The sequence below is a fragment of the Ursus arctos genome, unplaced genomic scaffold (genome assembly GCF_023065955.2).
Source record: "Ursus arctos isolate Adak ecotype North America unplaced genomic scaffold, UrsArc2.0 scaffold_20, whole genome shotgun sequence".
Taxonomy (NCBI): domain Eukaryota; kingdom Metazoa; phylum Chordata; class Mammalia; order Carnivora; family Ursidae; genus Ursus; species Ursus arctos.
Genome location: NW_026622875.1, coordinates 27,658,683 through 27,679,299, shown reverse-complemented (window position 1 = coordinate 27,679,299; position 20,617 = coordinate 27,658,683). Strand labels below are relative to the sequence as shown.

Sequence of the window (20,617 nt, the reverse complement as noted above, 5' to 3'; positions counted from 1 at the left end):
GTCCCCAGGGGCCTGCTCAGCCCCACCACAGCCTGCAGTTCCACCAGTTCCACGACTTTGTTAGGCTGAATTTCTAAGTGACTGAGAAGCCTACTCAACCCCTTTCCTGAGAAGAAGTGGCTCCTCAGACCCACTGATGACCTAGAGGGCCCCACTGTCCTACAAGGGCACCAGCCAGAAGATACTGGTGCCCTTCACATGTTTTTCTGTAACACACGCTCAGGCACACATGTGCACAGACACATAAACAATACACATGCATGCACATGTGCTGGGCACACGGGATGGTTTCTACGTTCCTCCTGGTCTGTGCCAAGGAAATACTAAAGTGACTCTTACCAGACTAGCTCCTACACGAGGCACAGATGCTTTGAGTCCCTGGCCAAAGGTGCTGGGGATGGCATGGCAGTCTTGTCAGGGCTTATTGTACCCAGGTGTGGGCTGCCTTCCCAGAGCTCTTTTGGGGGCAGGTGGAGGTGAACAGGAATGTCTTTGCCAAGGGCATCCTTTGGAATGCCCTGCCACGGGCACCACCATTTTGTTGGGACACCACGTCTTAGCAAATGAAGCTGTGGGCTGGTGTGGTTGAGCGAAGAGTTGTGGGAACAGGAGCTCCATGGCCTGCATCCTCGGAGAGCAAACTGTCCACACAGCAAACTCTAAGCTAGGGGCTGGTAACAGGAAGACAGGCATTGACGCTGTCCAGGTGGTGGGAGGCAGGCTGGAGTGGGCTGCGGTGTTGGTGTGGCCACAGCGTGCGGATTGCTGCATCGGCTTTGTGTTGGGTGGGGATCCTGCATGGAGACCTGCCCATCTGCTGGGGCCCATCAAAGTTGGGGATGCAAAATTGCTGGAAAAAGTCCTTGGATATTCCCAATTCTTGCACTTGTTTGATTCCCTTTCTTGTGTGCAGGTAGGCTGGCTCAGAAAGACATGTTCTCTAGGATCCTACTGGGTTACTCATCGACATTGCTTCCAAGTCCCTATACCTGCCTGAAAATACTTTACCCACGGCCATGGCGGCTAACTGTTCCCCTCAAGTGTCCACAGCCGGTAGGGCTGCCTGTTGCCTCGTGGTCAGCCTGACTGCTAGCCCACATCCTCACTGGGAACCTGATTGTCCTGACTGGCCCACAGACACAGATACTTTGTTTCTACCCTAACATCTGAGACTGAGAATGGGTCTCTCTTTTATGGATCAGAGTGACAGGCTTTCTTGGACAAAGGGCAACAGTGGTGATACCATAACAAGGTAACAAGGTAGGGCCCCAGAATGTGCCACGCACGCAAACACCCTCCGCTTGTGTCCAGGTAGAGGGCAAGCATGATGCCCAGGCTCTTGGATGGCTCTGGGACTCCCTGTGCTGGGCGGAGCTGGGGGAAGGATAAAGCCGCCTTTGGACACCCAATCCTACTGTGGAGTAACCACAGCATGAGTCCAAACAAAACCAGCTAGGACAAAGCTCTCCGTGGGGAGGCTGCCCATCTGCCAGACCCTCCCAGACTGAGAAAAACATTGTTCAAGAAGCAGCAGTGCCCCTGAGCTGCCACTTGTGGGTATGGTCTGGCCAATGTTTAAGGACCAAGGTATCAGGAGCACAGGGTGGGGGAGTGAGGGTAGAGTTCAGAGCCAAGAGTGCTCAGGGACTAGAACACGGGTAACCCGCCAACTCCTCAACCCTTTCCTTTTCCTCCTTCTGTCCCAGTGTAGTCTCTCACTTGGGCAAAGACACCGCTTTTAATTATTATTTTTTTTTATTAAAATACTGTTATACCCAATGGAATGCAGCAGCAGTCCTGGTACAGGGTGGCATAACAAAAGAGCCATGTTTACATTTTAAATATTTACGATAACTTAAACATACAGACACACATCATGGTCTTTGGCAGAAAACGTTCACAGCACAAAAAATACTTTAAAAGAAATACCAAATATTAATCCAAAATATATTAAGTTGTTTTTTTCCTTTCACAATATTTTTTTGCCTTTTTTTTTCCTCTTTTTTCTTTTTGCTTTGTAAACAATGCACATGAACCAAATGTATTTTTCAGCTTTAAAGAAGGGTGGAGGGATTTTACAAAAATATGCAATTGTCCAGCAAATGCAAATGTTTAAAAAGGAAACTTGAGGAATCATGGGAATAAAAGAACACATACCGAACCTAAAAACAGTAAAGGCAAAAACAAAGATTCAAGGAGAACTAAAAACAGTCAAGACAAACTACTAAAACCCACCAATCGGTCCTGGGGCTGAGCTGGGGGACTCTCTAAGACCGAAGTCAAAGTCACTGCTGCTGGCAGGCTGTCACGGGATGCTTTGCTCTAATTCCAAAGCACTGGCCCTGCTTCAGGGCACTGCTCACCAGCAGCTTGAGCAGCCAGCCTCACGGGCGCCATTTTGTCGTGGGCGCTCCATTCAGAGGATGATTTGAGTCACACCTGGTTGCTCACTGACCAGTTTTCACCAGCAGAGCTCCCTCTCCCAATCCCTCCAGGTAGGAATAAAGACTCTGATGGGAACAAGGCAACTTCTCCAGTTTCCCTCAAAAGAGAATTGGTGCTGGGAAGCCCTCCATGGCAGATGTCTGTGTGTGGAGGCTCATTTCGTCTGGCTCAGGGTTCATAACCAAACCGACAGAATGTCCCAGGGACAGGAGCTGTGGAGCCATTTCAAGAGGCTGGTGATAGGGGTCCCACGGGCATTTAAAACAAGACTCAAGGTGGAGGAAAAGACAGCCAGCGTCATGTGGATCAACCAGCATCAAAATCCATGGGCCAAGAACTTGAGAGGGGGAGAGAGCTGGGAGGCTAGTCAGCCGTTACAGGAACCGTGGTGGCAGGGACAGGGGAACAGAGAGGGCACAAATCTGAAGCGGCATGCTTCAATCTTCTGTTCCACAAGAAAGGGGTTATATACAAACTGCACAGCTTATCTCAGTCCACTCAAACGGCCCCTACCCACTCCAAGTGAGGGGGCAAGGCTGTGGCTTCTGCAGGGCTAACACCCTCAACAGTCCCCCGGAGATGCAAGTCTCAGTGATCTCAGGGAGGCAGTGAGGTGCTGAGTTGCTGAGGAGCAGATGAGGTGGGCTGGGACCACACTTAGCCACAGGGGAACAGCACGGCCGACTTTGTACTGAACCAGCCCACCTGGTGTCCATGGGCAGCCATCTTGGCAAATCATTCTCCTAAACCCATATATCCCCTCCCTCCCTGCCTGAGTGCCAGCTGGGGGGCCAGAGAGGGCTCAGCTCCCTTCTGGGTTTCCAGTGGGGCTGAGAAGCAGGGTCTTCAGCATGCGGGTGTTCTCACAGCTCCCCTCACCCCTGCAGCATCCTTCTTAAGCCCCGGGCACCAGACGGTCACTGGGAATGAGTGCCTGGTTGGGGAAAGCGGGGCAACAGCAGTTGGAGGGGCTGCTGGAATGGCCGAGAATGGCAGAGGGCAGAGGAGACAGGGAATGGTTCAGAGTCCCCGAGCACTACCTCCTTCAGATCAGTATCTCCACCATGTCCGACAAGTCCTGGACTCTGGATGTAGCAACAGAGTCTGGAGAGAAACAAGAGCACAGGCGAACGCCAGCAAGTGTTACAAGATTGTCCTTTTAAATCCTGGCACATTTTTAAGATAGGATCTCCCTTCACCAACGTTGCCTCCCTCAGCTGCCCAGGTGCCCAGGTCCCCACCTCCCCTTGGCCAACAAAGCACAAGGCTCAGCGCCCCCAGCTCTCCACCCAGACAGTCAACGTCCAATGCGGAAGACATATGTATTTATAACTTTAAACTGGTTGGAGGCTCGGAGGGAGGGGGAGCGCTGAGCGAGGGAGGGAGGGAGGCTGCAGCATTCTTTCCGCGCCTGTGGTTTTCTGGGACCGTGAAGCGCAGGCCCACACCCGAGGGCTAATGTGAAAGGGAAGAAAAGATTTAAAAGGCATCTTCTCAAATATCTTTGTCTTGGACTCTTTTTAAACAAACTCTTCTAACTTGAGATTGCCATCAGGTCACCTGCCAAGCTGCATGATCTTAGATGCTTAGATCGGCAATGAAATATGTAAGGAAGGCCACGAAAGAGGAGACGAAGAGCCTCCCGCACGGGCGCTTTCCTTCTGAACTCGGAATCTGTCTGTAATCGGGCTTTTTAGTTCCTCCCATCCGTGCATCCAACCAGCCCTCACGTCCACACAGAGGTGGCCCACACAGCTGCTCGCCGGGCACTGTGCACGGCTCCCCATGGAGTGCAGTGAGCCAGAGGGGTCTGAGAACAAAAGGCCTGGTGCTCCAGCTCACACCCCAGTGCGCCCGCAGCCCTGCACGCCACAGAAGTCCAGGGAAGGGGGACTTACCCAGTGAGGCTGTCCTCTGGCCCCCGCTGTACCCCAGGAGGCTGTCGGGATCCAGTCCTAGGCAAACGGCAGCGCTGTCCGGGGGACCGTCGGTCTGGGTGCTCCCGTCTCTGCTCCCGTGTTTGGCATGAGCAGGGAGGGGAGCTGCAGCCACTGGCTCCTCCTCAGGGGCCCGGTCTGCTGCAAAGGCAGGAGGCTGACAGTTACTGCCTCATCCACAAGTGGGAGCCCCATGAAGGACACTTCAAATTAACCGCACTAAGTGGGGGCATGAGGTGGTACGGGTTGCTCTTGAGTTGCAAGAACTTCAATGAAGAGTCAGTGCTCCTGTTTCCAAATAGGAATAACTATCAGGTTGGATTGGTTTCCAAACCTCTTTAAGTGGCAGAACCCTTCTTAGTGGATTAAATCTTAGAACCAGTGGGGACTCTTGGATTTCTATGGCATCTGCTCAGAGGAGCGGAGGAGCTTGCCTGGAAGGGACATCTGCACAGGAAGCTCTATTTCTGCTTAAACGGCAAGTGGCTGGGATCCAGGGTGCGGAATGTATGGAGATGGGCACTAGAGCATGCCCCCTCATGCCAGCAGGACAGCTGTGGGCTGGTCGGTCACCACAGCCAGCGTGTAAGCTGGCTCCCTTGGGCAAGGGGTCAGGAAGCCGTGACTCCTCTGAGCCGCAGTTGTAGGAGCAAAGGCCTGACAGCAACCTAGCCCTCTATCTGTGCCTCCCAGCCGCCTCCTCTCACCTGTAGCCAGCCGGGCAGACGCATCCACTTGTCGCTCACTAGAGGAAAGAGCTTGCCAGCCCTGGGTCCCTGCCGCGGCAGCCACGAAGACAGATGGCACAGACTTGGCAGGCCTCAGGGAGCCCTGGATGGCCTTGCCCGGGTCTTTCCTGGAGCGCTGCTGAAGGACCTTGATCACCGCATCCTTCTCCAGGATCTGGGCATGGAGCACCTTCAACCTGAGGGGCAAGAGGCCATGCCCACATGGTCAGACCCGCAAACCCAGTGGCCTCCACCCCTCCCCACCTGGGAGCCAGGCTGTACTCTCTCGCCCTTGCAGCAGGGGCCAGGAGGGGGCCTTCAGAAATGTCATCACAGTTCTGAAATCCGAAGCCCTGAAAATACCAGTGCATGAGGCACAGGGCCCTTCTTACGCCACCAAAGGCAGGTCAAGGGGTGGGGTGGATTCATCTGATGACAGCAGTGGCACGACCCTTGCCCCATGGGATGATATCCCAGAGCTGCTGACCATCCAATGGGCTCAGTTGATGTGCTTGTGCTTTTGAGTCAGACATAGGTCGAACAGAATCTATGGGACCTCTGAGGTTTTTGGAGAGAAAATACTAGCTATCCCAAGCCAGGGACCTAGTCCACCTTCCTTCTGGGGTGGCACATGGTGTGGACTCCGTTGGAAAGTCTTATTCTCTGGGGCGCCTGGGTGGCACAGCGGTTAAGCGTCTGCCTTCGGCTCAGGGCATGATCCCGGCGTTATGGGATCGAGCCCCACATCAGGCTCCTCCGCTATGAGCCTGCTTCTTCCTCTCCCACTCCCCCTGCTTGTGTTCCCTCTCTCGCTGGCTGTCTCTATCCTGTCGAATAAATAAATAAAATCTTAAAAAAAAAAAAAAAAAAAAAAAAAAAAAGAAAGTCTTATTCTCTGACTGACTGGGGGTGGGGGGAGCAGGTAGAGGCCAGAGCCTTGGATGGCATCCGACACCTCCACAGCCAAGGTCTCCTGGGCAGACTAAGGACTCGGTGGGAACTCTGGGAAAGAACATGTGCGTGATGCCTGGTGTGCCAGACACGTGGGGATTGGCCCAGAAGCATGAGGGACTGCTGAGCCTCATGGGCAGAGGGGTGTTTATCAGGGACTAAGGGCACAACAGGGATTGGACAGTGCCACCCCCCCCCCCACCTCAGGTGGCCTGGCCGGGCCTGCAATGCCAATGCCCAACCTGCTTTCCATCTCTTGCTGCCTGTGGCCACCGGTGAGCAGGCCCTCGTTGAAGCTGCTGCTGGGCGAGGGCTGGGGGGAGTGTCGGATGAGAGTGGTGTCGCGCTGGGCGGCGGCCGTGGCGGCTGCGTCCATGGCAAACTGCCTCATGGCACGCTCCTCCAAATACTTCTGCTCCCACTTGGTCATATCCGCCTCTAGCGCCAGGATTTGCTCCTCCTTCTCCCGCAGTTGCTCTGACAGCCGCAGGGCGCTGAGCTCCGGGGATCCACTGTTGCCACCGGCACCAGGGGGGGTGCCTGCCTGTCGCTGTGGAGAAAGGTGCACGGTGATCAGGGGCAGAGGGTCGGGGTGTGGCAGCCACAGGTCCTCACCCCTGCCCGAGGGCTCTCACTTATGCACAGGGCCTTCCGCCGCCATTCCTGGCACACCTGCCCCCACACCCCCATGGCCAAAGAGGTAGGAAAGATCAGGCCTGCCTTTGCATAGGGGACCCGAGAAAGTATCCTCCAAATTGGGCAAGGGGTGCTCTTAACAATTACACCATGACAACTGGTGTAGACCAGAACCCGCCTGGGCAGACCAGGGCTTGTGGTCACTCTACTTCTGCGGGAAGGGCAAAGTGGAGAGCAGAGACAGAACTCTACCTGGTTTGTAAACACCAGAGTTACTAACACAGCCCAAAGTGAGGATGAAGACTCAGGACCTGGGTTACCATCTGCCCTCTCCATGTCGGGGAGACACCTAAGAGCTGGCTAGTCTCCCGCATCAAGGCTCCTGGCCACTCGCTCTAGGGACCAAGGATGCCAACCCCTGCTGCTGCTGAGGACCAAAGCCCAGGTCTTGAGTCCCCAAGGCCGGCACCCAGCCCAGAGGCAAAGCCTCTTCTAAGGCTGGTGGCTGGCAGGAGCTGGGGCAAGGCTGGAACAGGACTACCCTTGCTTTTCCAAGAGCGCCTCCACCTGGATCTCAGCAGGGCCTCCCAGGGCTTCAGAACTGACCTCCTCAGCTGCCGCCCACCCCCTGCCCCCTCGAGGGGTCTCTGAGCTCACCTGCTGTGCACGCAGGGCCTTGAGTTCCTGCTCTAGGCGCGTCCGCAGACGGAGCTCCAGCAGCTCCCGCTTCTCACAGGCAGCCTGAAGCTGTCCCAGGGCTTGCTGCAGCCGCTCCACCTTCTCCACGTAGGCCTGCTTCTTGCGCAGCTCCTCCTCGGCTCGCGCGGCCCGGCCCTGCGCGTTGCTCAGAGCCTGCTCCAGCAGCTCTGCGCGCCGCCGCTGGTCCTCGATGGCGCCGCGCAGCAGGGCCATCTCCCGCTCCAGCTTCTCCTGCTCCTGCTGCTGCTCGTAGCCTGCAGTGGGGAGGTGGGGGCGCTCGGTCAGGGACGGCCACCAAGAGCCTACCACGTGCTGGGCTCCACGGAGGAGCATGACTGTGTGTCATCCTTGCCACAGCCCCAGCAGTCAGGCACTATTATTACCATTGCCATTTTATGGAGGAGGTGCAGTGTAAATCACAAAGGGCCCTTGCAGGAGTAACTGGGCTACACTTCCTCTCTGCTGGGACACGCGCAGCCCCAAACACTGTCTACTTGTGTCGGGTGTCACCATTTCCAAAACACATTCACAATATTCCTTGAGCCTCGTGACGACACTAGAGACTGGCCAGACAGATGAGAAGGCGCAGGTGGACTGTGCAGGACCATCCGTTCAAGTGAGAAGATGAAGAATCGGGAAGAAAAGAAGCACATTGGCTGCACCACGAGCCAGGCACTTACACGTCTTATTCCCCTGAAGCCTTCAACAGCCCCTCGAGGTAGGATATGTGACCCCTAACATATTGGGGAAGAAACACAGGTGACTGGTGCTGCTGAAGTGGGGACCCAAGTCAGCCTGGCCTCCAAAGGACCAGGCTGCTTCTGGCTGTGGTGGGAGGCCCCCACACCCAGAGGCCTCTCAAAGTGGGCTCCAGGACTCATTCTGTGGACGCAGGGCCCCCCAGAGTAGTGTTACATTGCCTCCCCTGGTCTGGGGGAGCACTGAGATGTAGGTAACACGGCTCATAATGAAATGCACTTTGCGGCCTAATGAAAATGACTGTGGTCCAAAGATTTTTGTCTAAGGTCCTAACTATCCCGACTTTTAAACCACCTTTTTTGCTTGCCAGGAGAACTCTGCTCAGGGACCCACTTCACACTGTGGGGCCAAGCAAGGCCCAAGCCAGACCATGCCATCCTCCAGCGGCTGCTCTAGGTGGAACTCCACCTCCCATGCACCTGCCCTTTGAGAGTGCAGCCTGGCCCTCCAGAGGGTGTTGGCTGCCTGCCTTACTGGACGGTGGAAGGGGGTGGGCTCTGGGCCCTGTCTGATGAACTCAAAGGCACTGTCTCTAGAGCAGCACTGTCACGGTACAGTGGAATTTTCTGCTGTAATAAAATTGTTCTATACCGTGCCAACCTGTGCAGTAGCCACGAGGCTCTCGTGGCTATCAAGCTCTGGGCCACATGTAGCTACGTACCTATCATATAGGACAGTACAGGTTCTGGAATAGAAGAGTGAAGGCTTGGGACCTGGGTAGGCCAAGGGAGGATTCATTTACTCAGGGCCCTGGGGGCAGGAGGAGGACACAGGGAACCCAGGTCAGCTCTGGCTCAATCTGGCTTTTTTCAAGGCTGGGGTCAGGCTGGCCTTACTCTTTGGTGTGGAGGGAAAAAACGAGGAAGCTCAGTAATATTGAAATTGAAGCATCCACAGTGGGCTGACTTAGCATCTAATAAGCGTTAGGGCTGGCAGAGAGAGTAGATTAGGGATTTGGGCCTAGAGACAATGACCTCTTCCTGTACATGCTCACAGAACCCAGAGCTTACAGAGCTTACAGGCAGCAGCCTCTCATCCCAGCCTTACCATGACTGCCCCATCTTTTAGCCCCAGAACCTGAGGCTCAGGTTCCCAAGGGAGACAGAGAGCTAAGAGAGCTAGGCCTCAGGATTCAAGGCCAGATCCCCAAGGAGGGCAGGGCCAGACCAGAGCAGCCAAAGCGGGGGGTCTGTACCAAAAGCAGGTGGCATTGGTGACAATGATCACACGTTCCTACTACTGTTGACTGAACCCAGAAAAAAAGTGAGGTCAACCAGAGACATTTTCCCTGGGAATTTTGTGTTTTCTCCATGGGTATTAAGGAACAAGGAAGAGCTGCTTGGCTTTCCTCAGCCCTTGGGGAGGGGTGGGGGGACCCAGCCTTCTGTTTCGCAGCTTCCTGCTGCCTTGCACAACCTCTAGGGCCCTGGCAGGGCCTGGAAGGCCTCAGCCTCGGCCATCCCCAGCCACCAGGATGAAACCACAGCCTTGTCTTGTCTGTTGGGGAGGAGAGCTCCTGGGCTGGGGTGGGAGACGAACCGGGAGACAGGGAGGGGGCCAAGGGCAGACAGGAAGGTCGGGCAAGCTGTGCAGGAAGAAGGGGGATATGCCTGTCTTCCGCCTTGAAAAAAGCCACTGGCTCAGCCCCACCAGCTCAGCCCCTGTTCCTTTGTCCCAGTCGCTCTGGGCTGCGCGCGGGAGGGAGCGGCGGGGGGGCGGGCCTGGAGCGGAACAGCCCGGCAGCTCAGGAATGCCAGGCATCCAGGTCACCCGCCGCTTTGAGATTAATGGCTCCAGTGAGGAGCCAAGAACAGCCTAGCGCTCGCTCTCCGGGAGCGGAAACGCCTCCAGGCCGGCCTCCCCCCTCGCTCCTCCTCTGCCGGCTCCCAGAAACCTGCCTAGTGACTTCCTTTCTGCAGCAGACAGCGTTGCTCCCCCATAGCCTACCCTCTCCTACAGGATGCCCCCATTCTGCCTCCTGCCAGCAACCCATGCCCACACTCCCAAGGGCTACACCAAGGGCTGCTCCCTCCCTGTCCTCCCCCACCACCACCTCCCTCCCAGGGACCCAAAGTCATTGCCACCTCGCTTGGTTCAGCAGGGCCTAGCCTACCTCCAGCTCAGCCCCCACCTCCAATCCCTCCAGTGTTGCGTTCCCCCAGTCGTTGCCCTGGGCAGCCCTGTCCAACGCTCTGAGCCCTCCTTAGGGAAGGAGGAGGTGCTGCCAGCCAGGGCTCAGTCCTCAAGCTGCTCCCCGACTTCTGGACAGCCCCTACTCTCCAGGCCCCTCACACACAGTGAGCTTCCTCCAAGCCACCCTCACCAGGACACTAGCCACCCCCATCCCATTTCTCTGGAAGTGCCCAAACACCACTACAGCACAGTAGGAACTTACTAACTGCCTCCCTGTCTCTTCTGACTGCTAGAGCTTCTTCCTGCTGCCGAGCTCAGGGCTTCCTTTAGTGCCACTCCACGCACCTCCACCTGAGCCATCCCACTGCCTCTTTCCCTGTGGGCAGCTCGCTGCCCCTGCCCTCTCCACAGAGCCTCTCTCTCAGGCCAGCGGGGACTTCCCAGTCACTAGCCTCCAAGGCCAGGGACACCTCTGTTCCCTTGAATCCATGGCTGGAAGACCCTGCTCCTTTCTCAAGCTCAACCCCTCTTGCTTGACCTCCCTACCCTGGTACCTGGGCCTGCTTCCACCCTCTGCCCAATTCCTGACAGCAGCTTAGCATGGTTCTGCTAATGAACAAATGACTGAATAGACTAGTCAATAGTGAATTCATCCACTGTCTTCCAGAAGCTTTCCACCACCCCTGTGAGAGGAGCTTCCTAAACCCCTTCTTCAGACTGCACTGCTGGTTAAGCTCCAGGAACCCACTTCCGGTTGTCTGTGGATACCTCCACTTGGTCACCTTGCTATGGCCCAGTTGCATCATGCTCCCCAGCTTCTCACATTCCAACTGGGCCCCCCTCACCTTTCTGCTGCCTGGAACTCCCTGGGGAACTACTTCTCTCTGCTGCCATTTGCCTCCAGGGCTATCTGGCCTCCCCCACGGCCCACTGCACCTCCAGTTCTGAAGGATACTGTAGGGACTCAGCAGCACAGCTCAGCAAATCACTGCACCCCAGCTGTCCCTCTTGTATCCACTCATCTATCCAGTAAATACAGAACCAGCTCTTATTCCTCAGAAGCCACCCCTCCCAGCCAGGACAGTCCAGTGCCGGGCACATCGGAGGCATTCAGCAATCCCGTGCTCAAAGCACTGCTTTGACAGGTAGGAGGGCCAATCCTCCGTGTCCACAGCCCCTGCCAAGGTCTCCCCACCCGCACAACTGTCCGGGCACCTGAGCGGAAGCCCTACTCACTCTGAGCCAGCAGCTTGGCCACCATGTCCTGACTTCCTGCCTGGGCCTCTTGGGTCTTGGTTGCCAGACGGCGGTTTGCAGATTCCAATCTCTCTGTTTCAAATGAAGGAAAAATGTTTTAAGGAAAGATGTGTAAGTCTCAGGTGAAGCTGCCTGCCCGGGTGTCCCCTGGGGTCCCGTCTGTGGGGCTGCACCCTCCAAACCAGGGCCGGGCTGAGAGGGAAGCCCTGGGTACATTCTGGGCCACATGGGTGAGGGTTCCACGAGAGTCTCCAAGGTGCAGAACAGACATGAGCATCCCCCTGTCAAGATGGCTCCCAAGGAGTTTCAAACTGGCCCCCGTTGAGCCAATGTACACTTATTTTTGCAGAGGGCAGAGGTTCTGAGTCCCTCCCTAGGCCAGAGGAATCAGGGCCTCCACAGATGCTCACCACCCTCATCCTGCATGCCCTCTCTCACCTCTAAGATCCCTGTTGAAGTCCTGCAGCCTCCTCATCTCACTGTCCATTTTGTTCCGCATTGTCTTCTCCAGGGCCTCCCGCTTGGAAGAGGCTCTCGTCAGGCTCTCGTGGGCCTCAGAGAGCCGCTGGATTTCACTTTCCAGCTGCAAGAGGCAGACAGGAGAGCTGAAGGAAGGGGAGAGATCCCAGAGAGTGTGTGGCATCAGGGTCCCCTCCACAGGCCCAGGCTGCTCTGCTACTCTCCAACAGAAAGGGTGACAGAGGAGAGGATAAAGGCAACAGCAAAAAATCCCGGTGGCTACAGTGGGACGGTCAGAAGCTTGTGGCCTCCAATATGAATCAGATACTAGAACCAGCAAGCAAGGGTCCCCTCAGTTGTGCCAAGGTCCCGATGCTGACTGAACCCAGGGCCAGGGACTCTGGAAGTAGCTGCCTCAGAGGGACTCAACACAGCTTTCCTGCGCCCAACGTCCAGAAAGAAACATTTTACTTTTGTCCAGTTTCTACTGAGAATCTGAGCCCAGTGGGCCAGGAGTGGGCACAAAGACTCCAGCCATGTTCTGGGGGTTTGAGCTATCTGGGACACACAGGATCGCCACAGGAGGCTCGAGGCCACCTGCCATGGCTGTGAACACACAGCTGATAAACCTTCACAAAAGAACGGGGCACTAGCCCCCAGCCTGAGCTGCCTCTGGCTGGAGTATTTCCTCCTCTGGCCATCGCCGTCCACTGCAGAGGGCCAGCCTGGCCCCAGCTGCCCCTCCCACTTGGCTGTTGGCAGGTCCCGCACGTGCTCCGAGCTGGCCTATGATTCCAATAAGTAGCTCGTTTTTTCCAAGAGGAGGGGCTTTCTCTTTGGCCAGGGCTGGCCTAGAACAGACTTGCTGTTGTGTGGGGGACACAAAGGCCTCTCTGTGGGAGGTGTCTGCGGGGGGGGGCTGTGTGTGTGTGTGCAGGGGAAGGGTGTGCAGGGAGCTGGTGAATGGGCTCTTTCTAATCACCACTGGCCAGCAACTGCTCACACTCCAGGCCTGCTCTGCTGGCCTTGAGGCTGCTCCCCAGCTGTCTAGAGTCAGTGAGGGAGGGCACAGGAAGGATGAGGGGGTGGGCAGCAGCTCTCCCCCACCCCGCCCCTCTGAGGCCCCAGCAGGGCCTACCTTCTCAATGCGGCCAGCCTTCTCTGCTGAGCTCTCCAGCTCCCTCTGCAGCCTCTCGTTGTCCCTCTGCAGCCTGGCATTCTCCCTTAGCACCGTCTCCATCTGGGCCAGGTGGGCACTGCCCGAGGTGGCAGAGGAGGCCTGGGTGCTTGCTGGCCCCTCTCCCTCAGGTGGACTGAGGGAGCCTAGGGGGCCATGGCTGAGAGCAGCTGGGTGTGGCAGCAGGGTGTGCTCCTGGGCCTGCTGTAAGTACTGGTACTGCTGTTGCTGCTGGAGGAACACAGGGGGCACCTGGGCCTGCAGAATCCTGGGGAACAGAACAGACGGTGTTCAGAGCCTGTACAGATCCCCATGGCTCCCACCCCTGAGCAGCCCTGAGTGGCCCAGCCCCCTGGCATACTGGGGAGTCTCCACACAACATGGGGCAGTGACCAGTGGGGAAGGCCTTTTCCACACTGTGTGTACTCAAGACTCTCAAGGGCCAAGGGCGTGGGGCTAGCAGGGGTTAACATCAGGATGCTTGTTTCACCCCCAGCCTCACTGTGGCCAAGGCCTTGGGGATCAGCCTGAGTAGTCCTGGACCTTAGGAGCGACCAGTACTTAAATAAGGCATCTTAAGCAATGCATGCTTGACCTTTCTAATCCACAGAAGGTTCTTTTTGGGTCTGGAGGCCACATCAATCATGCCTGAGCACAGAACCTTCCAGGCCCCTGGGCCACTTGGTGGCTGGGCCCCAGCAGCTACCCCGTGTCCGTTCTAAGCCTCTTACACTAGCACCTGCCAGTGCAGCACGCCCACATTTTTCTCCCTCCTATTTCGGGCCCCGTCACCCGTTGCAGAAACATTTTTTGAGTAGTGTGGCTAAGGGCAGAGTGGTGACATAGATGTCGGGGGAAGAGTCTGAGCTCCAAAGCCTGACAAAATCAGCTTTCAAATCCCCGGGGTGCTGACATGCCTCTGCTCCAGGAGGGTCAGCATTTCCAGCCTCAAGGGGCTGGCCAGGCCTACACAAAGCCTGGCAGGATGCTGGGCCTACAGCACGTGCTCCCACAACGGCGGCCCATCCTCTACCTCTCCCAGTGGTAACTGCAGCCTACTGTCTGTTTAAGGAATAAATGTGACCCACACACTGGGTTTTCTTAGGCGCAGGGGCCACCTCTGGACCACCGCAATAGCCCGAGTTTAGGGACAATGTTCCACTGGCCTCTAGTGATGCTGTAATCTCACCCTCAGAGCCCCATTAAGGGACAGAGCAAAGAGCAAGAGGTACGCGGGTGGAGGCTGGTCACAGAGCCTTTCTGGGGCCTTGTGACTCCAAGTGTAAAAGAACAGACTGCCTCCGTTACGCCAGGAATTTTCCAAGTCCCAGGAGCTCCATGAGAGTTGAATTCCACTCGTGGGTCCATCACCTCAGCACTTATGCCCTCCCCCATAGTCTCCTCTCCCCTGCTCCCGAGGACCCTAGGCTAAAAGAAAAGTCCCTCCCCCAAGTTCCCAATGAACAATCCTTATGTGATCAGCTGAAACGAAAGGCTGGACAGATCTATTGCTCTCACTGTCTAAGGCAGAGCTACCAGCCAGGGCTGAGCAGAGGGTCCCCACTGGAATGTGCGAACTCTCCCTGCACTGCTAAATGTGGCATTCTCGGGGTTGCTTCATGAACTTTCTCCCCCCTGCACCGGTCCAGGCAGACACAACTGGCATTCTTTGGGGATGACTTAGCTCTGAGAAAGAATAGAGTCTCCTTTCCCTTCACACTTGCTCTCCCTTCCCCTGTTCTGCCCCTCCCCTCCCTCCCTTTTTTGTTCTCCTGTGGTCTACTTCCTTTCCACGATATTATCTTTTCCTGACAGGGTTCAATAAGGCTGCTCCCAAAGAAGAAACCCACGACTCAGCTTCCGAAACTCTCCCTGACCAAGCTCTGAGGAAGGAGCTAAGGTGGAGGGGGCACGAGAGGTGGAGGTTGGAGAAAACCCACAAGGCTCCATCCCCTGGTTCCTCCATACCAACACCATGGCGTCACTCGTTTCTCGAGAGCAAGGAAAGGCATCTATCCCAGGAAAAGGCCCAATGGTGGGAAAGCGGGTGACTAAATGAAGACTCAGCAAGCATGAAGAGAACCAGACTCTGACCTCGAGCCTTCCAGAGGAAAGGAGGCTGCAAATCCTCAGGCCCCTCTATGGGGTTTCCTGGACCAGCACATGGGGAGATGCGGTGTGTGAACTGAGCGGTGTGTCCGCTTCTCAGAAGGGGTCGGACCAAGGGAGAAGCCTGGGGCAGAGCCGCATTTCTAGGAACCAGTATTTCTGCAAACCCTTTCGGCTTTCTGTCTCCTCCTGGTCTCCTGCTTCCATTCTTGCTCTCAGAATCTATTCTCTCTACCTGCAGCCTGAGGGACCTTTTTAAGGAGGTCAGCCAAATCATATCCTCTAAAGGCTTTCCTTCACACTCAGAATCAAACTCCATGTTCCCCAGCAGCCTTTTCCAAGGCTCCCCAGAAAGGGGCTCGCCTGGACCCCCAGTCCTCTCCCACTAGGGGCTCCAGCCACCTGCAGCATATGGGAAAACAGGAAAGGAAATGCAGAGTAGCAAGAGGGCAGCTACTGCCCTGGTATAGGTTAGGGAGAGGTCTCTAAGGAGGCCATCTGGTCCTTCCTGCCTCCAGTTAGGACTGCCTCCCACTAATCACAGAAAGCAGACTGTCCACTTGGACTTAAAAATCTCCAGAGAAGGAGGTCCCACCTTCTCCCTACTTAGCTTGGAAACAGTTTGGCAATGATTCCCAACCCTTGTCTTTAGCAAGTTCTTTCAAAAACCTAACCTTTAACCCCCTACTGTAACTGGTAGCCCCTGGGAACCCTAGTTACTTGACTGCTACAGCTAATCACACAGTGGCATTCATCTCCAAATTAAAGCAAAAGACACCAGTAAGTTCTCCTGTGACGTGGACTAAGTCCTGCTCTCCTCCAGGCATCAGCTCCTCCTTCTTGGGAAGGAGAGGGGTATCAATGGCCTTTCTCTGGGGCTTACCAGCCCTGGCGCAAGGTTTGTCTGGAGGCTCTCCACCCCGGGGGAAAACCCTACTGGAAGAAAAGTCAAGAGCTTGAAAGACCAGGGTGGGCAGTTACCTGACTTCGGCATGCTGGAAGTGTGGGCTCCCGCGGGTGCGGTACCGTGGATCGGTGACAGCAGTGGCAGTCTCATGAGCTAGCATAACGTGTGGGTACTGAGGCGGAGGTCCACGGGGCTCTGGGCCCTCGGCTGGGGGACCCCTGGATGCAGGGCCCTGCTGATTGCGGGCCAGCTGCGGGAAGCTGTGGGAGGAGCTCATGTGGCTGGGGGCCCGGGCACCGTTCCTCTCCAGGGACAGCTGCAGGAGCCGTTCACTCAGGGAGCGCACATGCCCATGCCTCAGCTCCCGCAGGGCCTCATCCTGACTCCGATTGCCTCCTGGGGCCCCTCGGGGATCCCGGTCCCCGACATGTGGCCGGGGCCCCACCTGCTGGGCCGCATAGTACTGCGAGTGGGCTTTCGCTTCTTCATAGGTGGGCAGCTCCTCACCCTTGCTGGGCTGTGGGCACAGCCGGTAGAGGGTGTTCTCTGCCAGGTGCGTCTCACCGCCCTGGTGCTCCTGGCCCTGGGGTTCCTGCCTTGTGGCTTGCTGCAGCGCCTGAGTGTCCTCGGGTGCCAGGATCTCCACGGAGGCTTGGGGGCTCCCGGTGCCCCCGACCCCGGCCCCACCCCGCAGGGCCTGCTGTTGGATGGCCAGCAGCGTGCGGGTCTCAGTCAGGTTGCCATAGCGCAACTGCTCCTGGATGAGACGGTGCAGGACTGTCCCAGAGGAGTCTTCCAGCGTCCTCATGCTTCCTTGGCTGGCACACACCCGCCTGGACAATGGCTGGTGGCACCTGCCCCCAGGGCACCTGGGAGGACAGAAAGAAGCTCAATGAGGGGGGGCACATGGGAAAGAGGACCGGGGGTACTTTCCATTACAGTGTGGTCCCAAGCACAGTGGTAAAGAGCCAGGCTGGGGGGGGGGGGGCATCACACAAGCCTGGGCTCAATTGCCAATGCTGCCACCTACTGATTAAGGCACGTTACCTAACCTGTGAGACGGTTTCTCCATCGGAAAAATGTAAAGAATAATGCTTGCCTCATGGAGTTGAAAATTCAATAAGGCAATGGCCGCTGAGCTCCTGGGGCACTGTAAATCCTTGGCAAAGGATTGCCATTACAGTCATAGTCACGGAGCCTTACTAGGCCTAAAGAAAGACACCAGTGACTTCGAAGGTCATCACCCACCCAGGAACCACAGCCTTCTGCAGTCAGCTTCCCATAGAAAAGGCTGATGAGGGACTCCAGGGCAGGGGTAGCTCAGCTCTAACCACTGAGCGGGCCAGCCCAGGGGTAGACAGGGCCCCAGTTTATTGGCAGGTGATAAAGAGTGAGTCCAGCCTAGTAGAAACCCCGGGCAAACAGCCCCGAATGCAGTGCAGCATGCCTGAGCCCTAGCCTTGGCACAGTTAACTCACCACCCTCTCTACCCCCTTCACCATGCGGAATCCTCGCTGTCACGGAATGACCTTGGCAGTCACTCTGCAAGGTGAACAGGAAGAAGGAAAAAATGCATCTGGTTTAGTGAAGAAGGGATGAGAGGAGAGAGGCTACAACAGAACCATGGTTTTGTGAAATGAGGCAAAAAGAGGCCACCCATCAAGGTTTATGTGTCTGTGTGCTCACGGCCACTGCATGGGTGCTCCAGGAAAAACAGAGGATGGCACCATGTCTTTGATTGTATGACTGTCCCTCCTACACACACACTTGCTACTTAGAAAAGACCCCGAAGGTCCTCTGCCAAAGAGGGGCTGGGCACTCAGCATCTTGACATCAGTAACACAGATCTGAGCCAACTGGAGGAAGGGAGCAAGGGAGAGGCTCTTGGCTAGAGGGAGCTGAGGCTGGGGGCTGGAAGCCTAAAGTTCAGGCCTATCTCCCGAGGAAGGTATTCCCTTCTGAGCTTGGGCTCTCAGCAGCTCATGTCCTGGAAAGCTGCCCACCTCACCCGGCTTCCTTCCCACCGCCTCCTCCAACACAAACCTCCAAACTAGATATAGGGAAAACCAAACAGAACCCACATCTCCAAAGGTCCTCATGTCAGGGGGGAGGGGAGTGGGGAGAATGTGGCCCCTCCTCTGCCACAAAACCAGCCCCAGGGCCCTGCTGCATTCCGGGTTCAGAAGGTTGGCAGAGCAGCCATTGGCAATCTCCTCCTTCCTCCTGGCTGCCCAGAAATGAGGAGAGGGAGATGCGTCTGAAAGGCATCTCTGTACCCATCCTTCTTGACACCCAATCCTGTCACCTCTCTCCCTACACAGAGTAGGTGTGGAGGTGCAAGACTCCAGAGTTACCAGAGGCAAAACAAACTGCAATCAGTTCGCCCTAGAGTTTCATCCGCGGGGAATTTCCTAAAATAATCCGTCTGGGCTGACTCCTGCTGAGAACGACGGAGTTGGGGGGGGGGGAATGCAGAGTTTTCTGGACAGATTCCTGGTCTCCTCCAGCAGCAATGCGCCTGGGAGCGGGGAACACCTCCGGGGCCTCTCTGTCCTCGTCAGACCCCTCAGATGCACATTCTTTCGGCTGAGCCGTTACTAAAATCTGGGACCACCACCCCGGCCATGCACCTTTGCTGCACCAGCGCACCCGGCTCCCTGCAACCACCGCCACCCCTTCCTAAGTAAGCTCGCAACTCCGGCTCTCGCTGGGGCTCACGCTCGCCTAAGGAATCCAAGCAAAGGTCTCTAAATCAGATTGCATGCCAGCCCGGGATCCCGCCCTACCCGGACTCCAAGCCGACCACGAACACCCAGAGGCCGCCGGTGCGCCTAAAGCGAGCAGGCGAGGGTAGCCGGTAGCCCACGGAGGTCTTAAGCGTCGCGGGTCCGCCTCCCTCCCAGCCTCCCGAGCCCTCTTTGTTTTCCAAATGCTCCAACGCTGACGTCACCGGGCTGGACGGCCGGCTGCATTCTTTCTAAGTGAGAGCCATTCCGTGGCTACAGAGAGGATTTTCCAAGGAAGACAAAGAGGAATTCTTGGACTAGTTGGGGGCAAAGACACCTGTAATCCCCACTTAACCAGTTCAACCCCAGGGCCCTGCAACTTGAACTCGAAGCGGCGCCTCCTGCCCTGTTCCGCGCCCCTCTCCCCAGCCCACGACGCAAAACAGAGGACCCGGCTCTCCCCAGAGGCTGCCCCCTCCCCCCGCCCCAGGGGACCGGCGCGCCAGCCAGAGCCCCCGACCCAGGCGCACCGCGCGGCGCCGGCAGCGAGGAACTGCCCCGGGCCGCCGTTGCGGCTTCCTCGAAAGGGCGCACTTCACCCTGAGGACGCTTGGTGCGTCGGGCTCCCGCTCCCGGAAAAGGGCGGGCTGCGCGGGGCTCTGGCTCCGGCTGGACGCGTCTCTCCCGGCCCGCGCGCTCCCCGAAGCGCCCAAGCCGCCTTCCTTACCGCGGCGGCCCGCGGGTGCTCGGCGTAGTCAGACCCGACGACCCGGCCCGGCCCGGCTCGGCTCAGCTAGGCGGCGGAGGTGTGCACTCGGCGGTGGCGCCGACGCTCTGGCCGCTCGGGCCCCAGCGCGCAGCCCCAGGGTCGGCCCGCGCCGGAGGCGGCTGCTATGCCAGGAATGTGAGAGTTTCAGGTTCCCCCTCGGGATCAAAGCGAACCACAAATAACCTCTCAGCGCGCCGCCCTCCTCCGCCCTCCGCCGCCCTCCGCCTCCTCCCGCTCCCTCCTCCCGGCCCCCGCCTTCCTCCCGGGAGGCGGCGCTGCGGGCCGGGTACCCGGCCCCTGAGCTCGGTTCCCGGGCGGCTCGGAGCCCTCCAGGACGCGCTGCGCCTCTCCCGCCTCCCTACCCCAGCGCCACGCTCTGCCTTCGGGGCTGCTGGGGACGAATCCCCTCGGCCATTACCGTCCCCCAAACCCTTCCCCTCCATCCACTCACTCCTTCATTCCTATCCGCGGGACTACACCCGAAGATGGACAATCGTGTGTCCCTGAGGGGTTCTGGGTTTGCTGCGGGAGAGGGGCTGGTGTGTGTGTGTGTGTGTGTGTGTGTGTGTGTGTGTGTGTGTGTACACAAGGGGAGGAAGACTGCAAAGATGTCCACACCAGCCTGGCTTGAACCCTACCCCGGGCGCAGAGGAGACTGCTTCCAGCTCCAGTCTCTTCCCTAACCCCCACTGCTTTCACCGCCGACGGCAACCTTTGAATTGCCCTGGTATTGTTTACAAACACCTTCGACCGCTCTTTTAGGGCCTGTCTCCACAGGAAGTGTGAATCTGGGTTGAAAATCTTCCGGTTAATTTGATCCACCTATAAGCAACTGAATCACCCGCCGCCAGGCGCTCTGTCCGACTCTTCCGGAAAAAGGTACTAATGGGCACCCCTAAATTTCCGCAGAGCGCACGGTGAGCCA

At 57.1% G+C, this 20,617-nt stretch overlaps 1 protein-coding gene and 1 long non-coding RNA gene across 9 annotated transcripts in view; one reads left to right on the top strand and one right to left on the bottom strand.

Annotated features, from left to right (window-relative positions):
- LOC113253957 (uncharacterized) overlaps window positions 1–16,643 on the top strand; it is a 96,831-nt gene extending 80,188 nt beyond the window's left edge. Inside the window, exon 5 of the long non-coding RNA XR_008960667.1 lies at window positions 14,997–16,643. This is a non-coding gene — a long non-coding RNA (uncharacterized LOC113253957). The remainder of the gene's footprint in view (window positions 1–14,996) is intronic.
- On the bottom strand, window positions 1,737–19,925 carry AMOTL2 (angiomotin like 2). Of its 8 annotated transcripts, XM_057316028.1 has the most exons (11): window positions 18,984–19,358; window positions 17,676–17,739; window positions 16,272–17,066; window positions 13,143–13,449; window positions 11,984–12,128; window positions 11,525–11,617; window positions 7,355–7,650; window positions 6,304–6,611; window positions 5,090–5,307; window positions 4,344–4,523; window positions 1,737–3,549 (listed from the first exon to the last, which is right to left on the bottom strand). In XM_057316028.1, the coding sequence occupies exons 3-11, from the start codon at window positions 17,003–17,005 to the stop codon at window positions 3,491–3,493; spliced, it is 2,340 nt and encodes a 779-aa protein (XP_057172011.1). In that variant the 5' UTR covers window positions 17,006–17,066; window positions 17,676–17,739; window positions 18,984–19,358; the 3' UTR covers window positions 1,737–3,490. The 8 variants fall into 8 exon arrangements, with proteins under 8 accessions (XP_057172011.1, XP_026352846.3, XP_026352845.3 ...); XM_026497061.4 differs by lacking the exons at window positions 17,676–17,739; window positions 18,984–19,358 and adding an exon at window positions 19,651–19,925 and having other exon boundaries at window positions 4,344–4,520; XM_026497060.4 differs by lacking the exons at window positions 17,676–17,739; window positions 18,984–19,358 and adding an exon at window positions 19,651–19,856.
- Between the last annotated feature and the right edge of the window lie 692 nt (window positions 19,926–20,617).

Excerpts from the sequence above, each read along its gene's own strand:
- AMOTL2 (XM_057316025.1), bottom strand. The coding sequence starts at position 17,005 with ATGAGGACGCTGGAAGACTCCTCTGGGACAGTCCTGCACCGTCTCATC. Across the intron at positions 13,450-16,271 it reads TTCCAGCATGCCGAAGTCAG|GATTCTGCAGGCCCAGGTGC; the intron begins GTAACTGCCCAC and ends TCTGTTCCCCAG. Across the intron at positions 5,308-6,303 it reads CAGCAAGAGATGGAAAGCAG|GTTGAAGGTGCTCCATGCCC; the intron begins GTTGGGCATTGG and ends CTTGCCCCTCAG.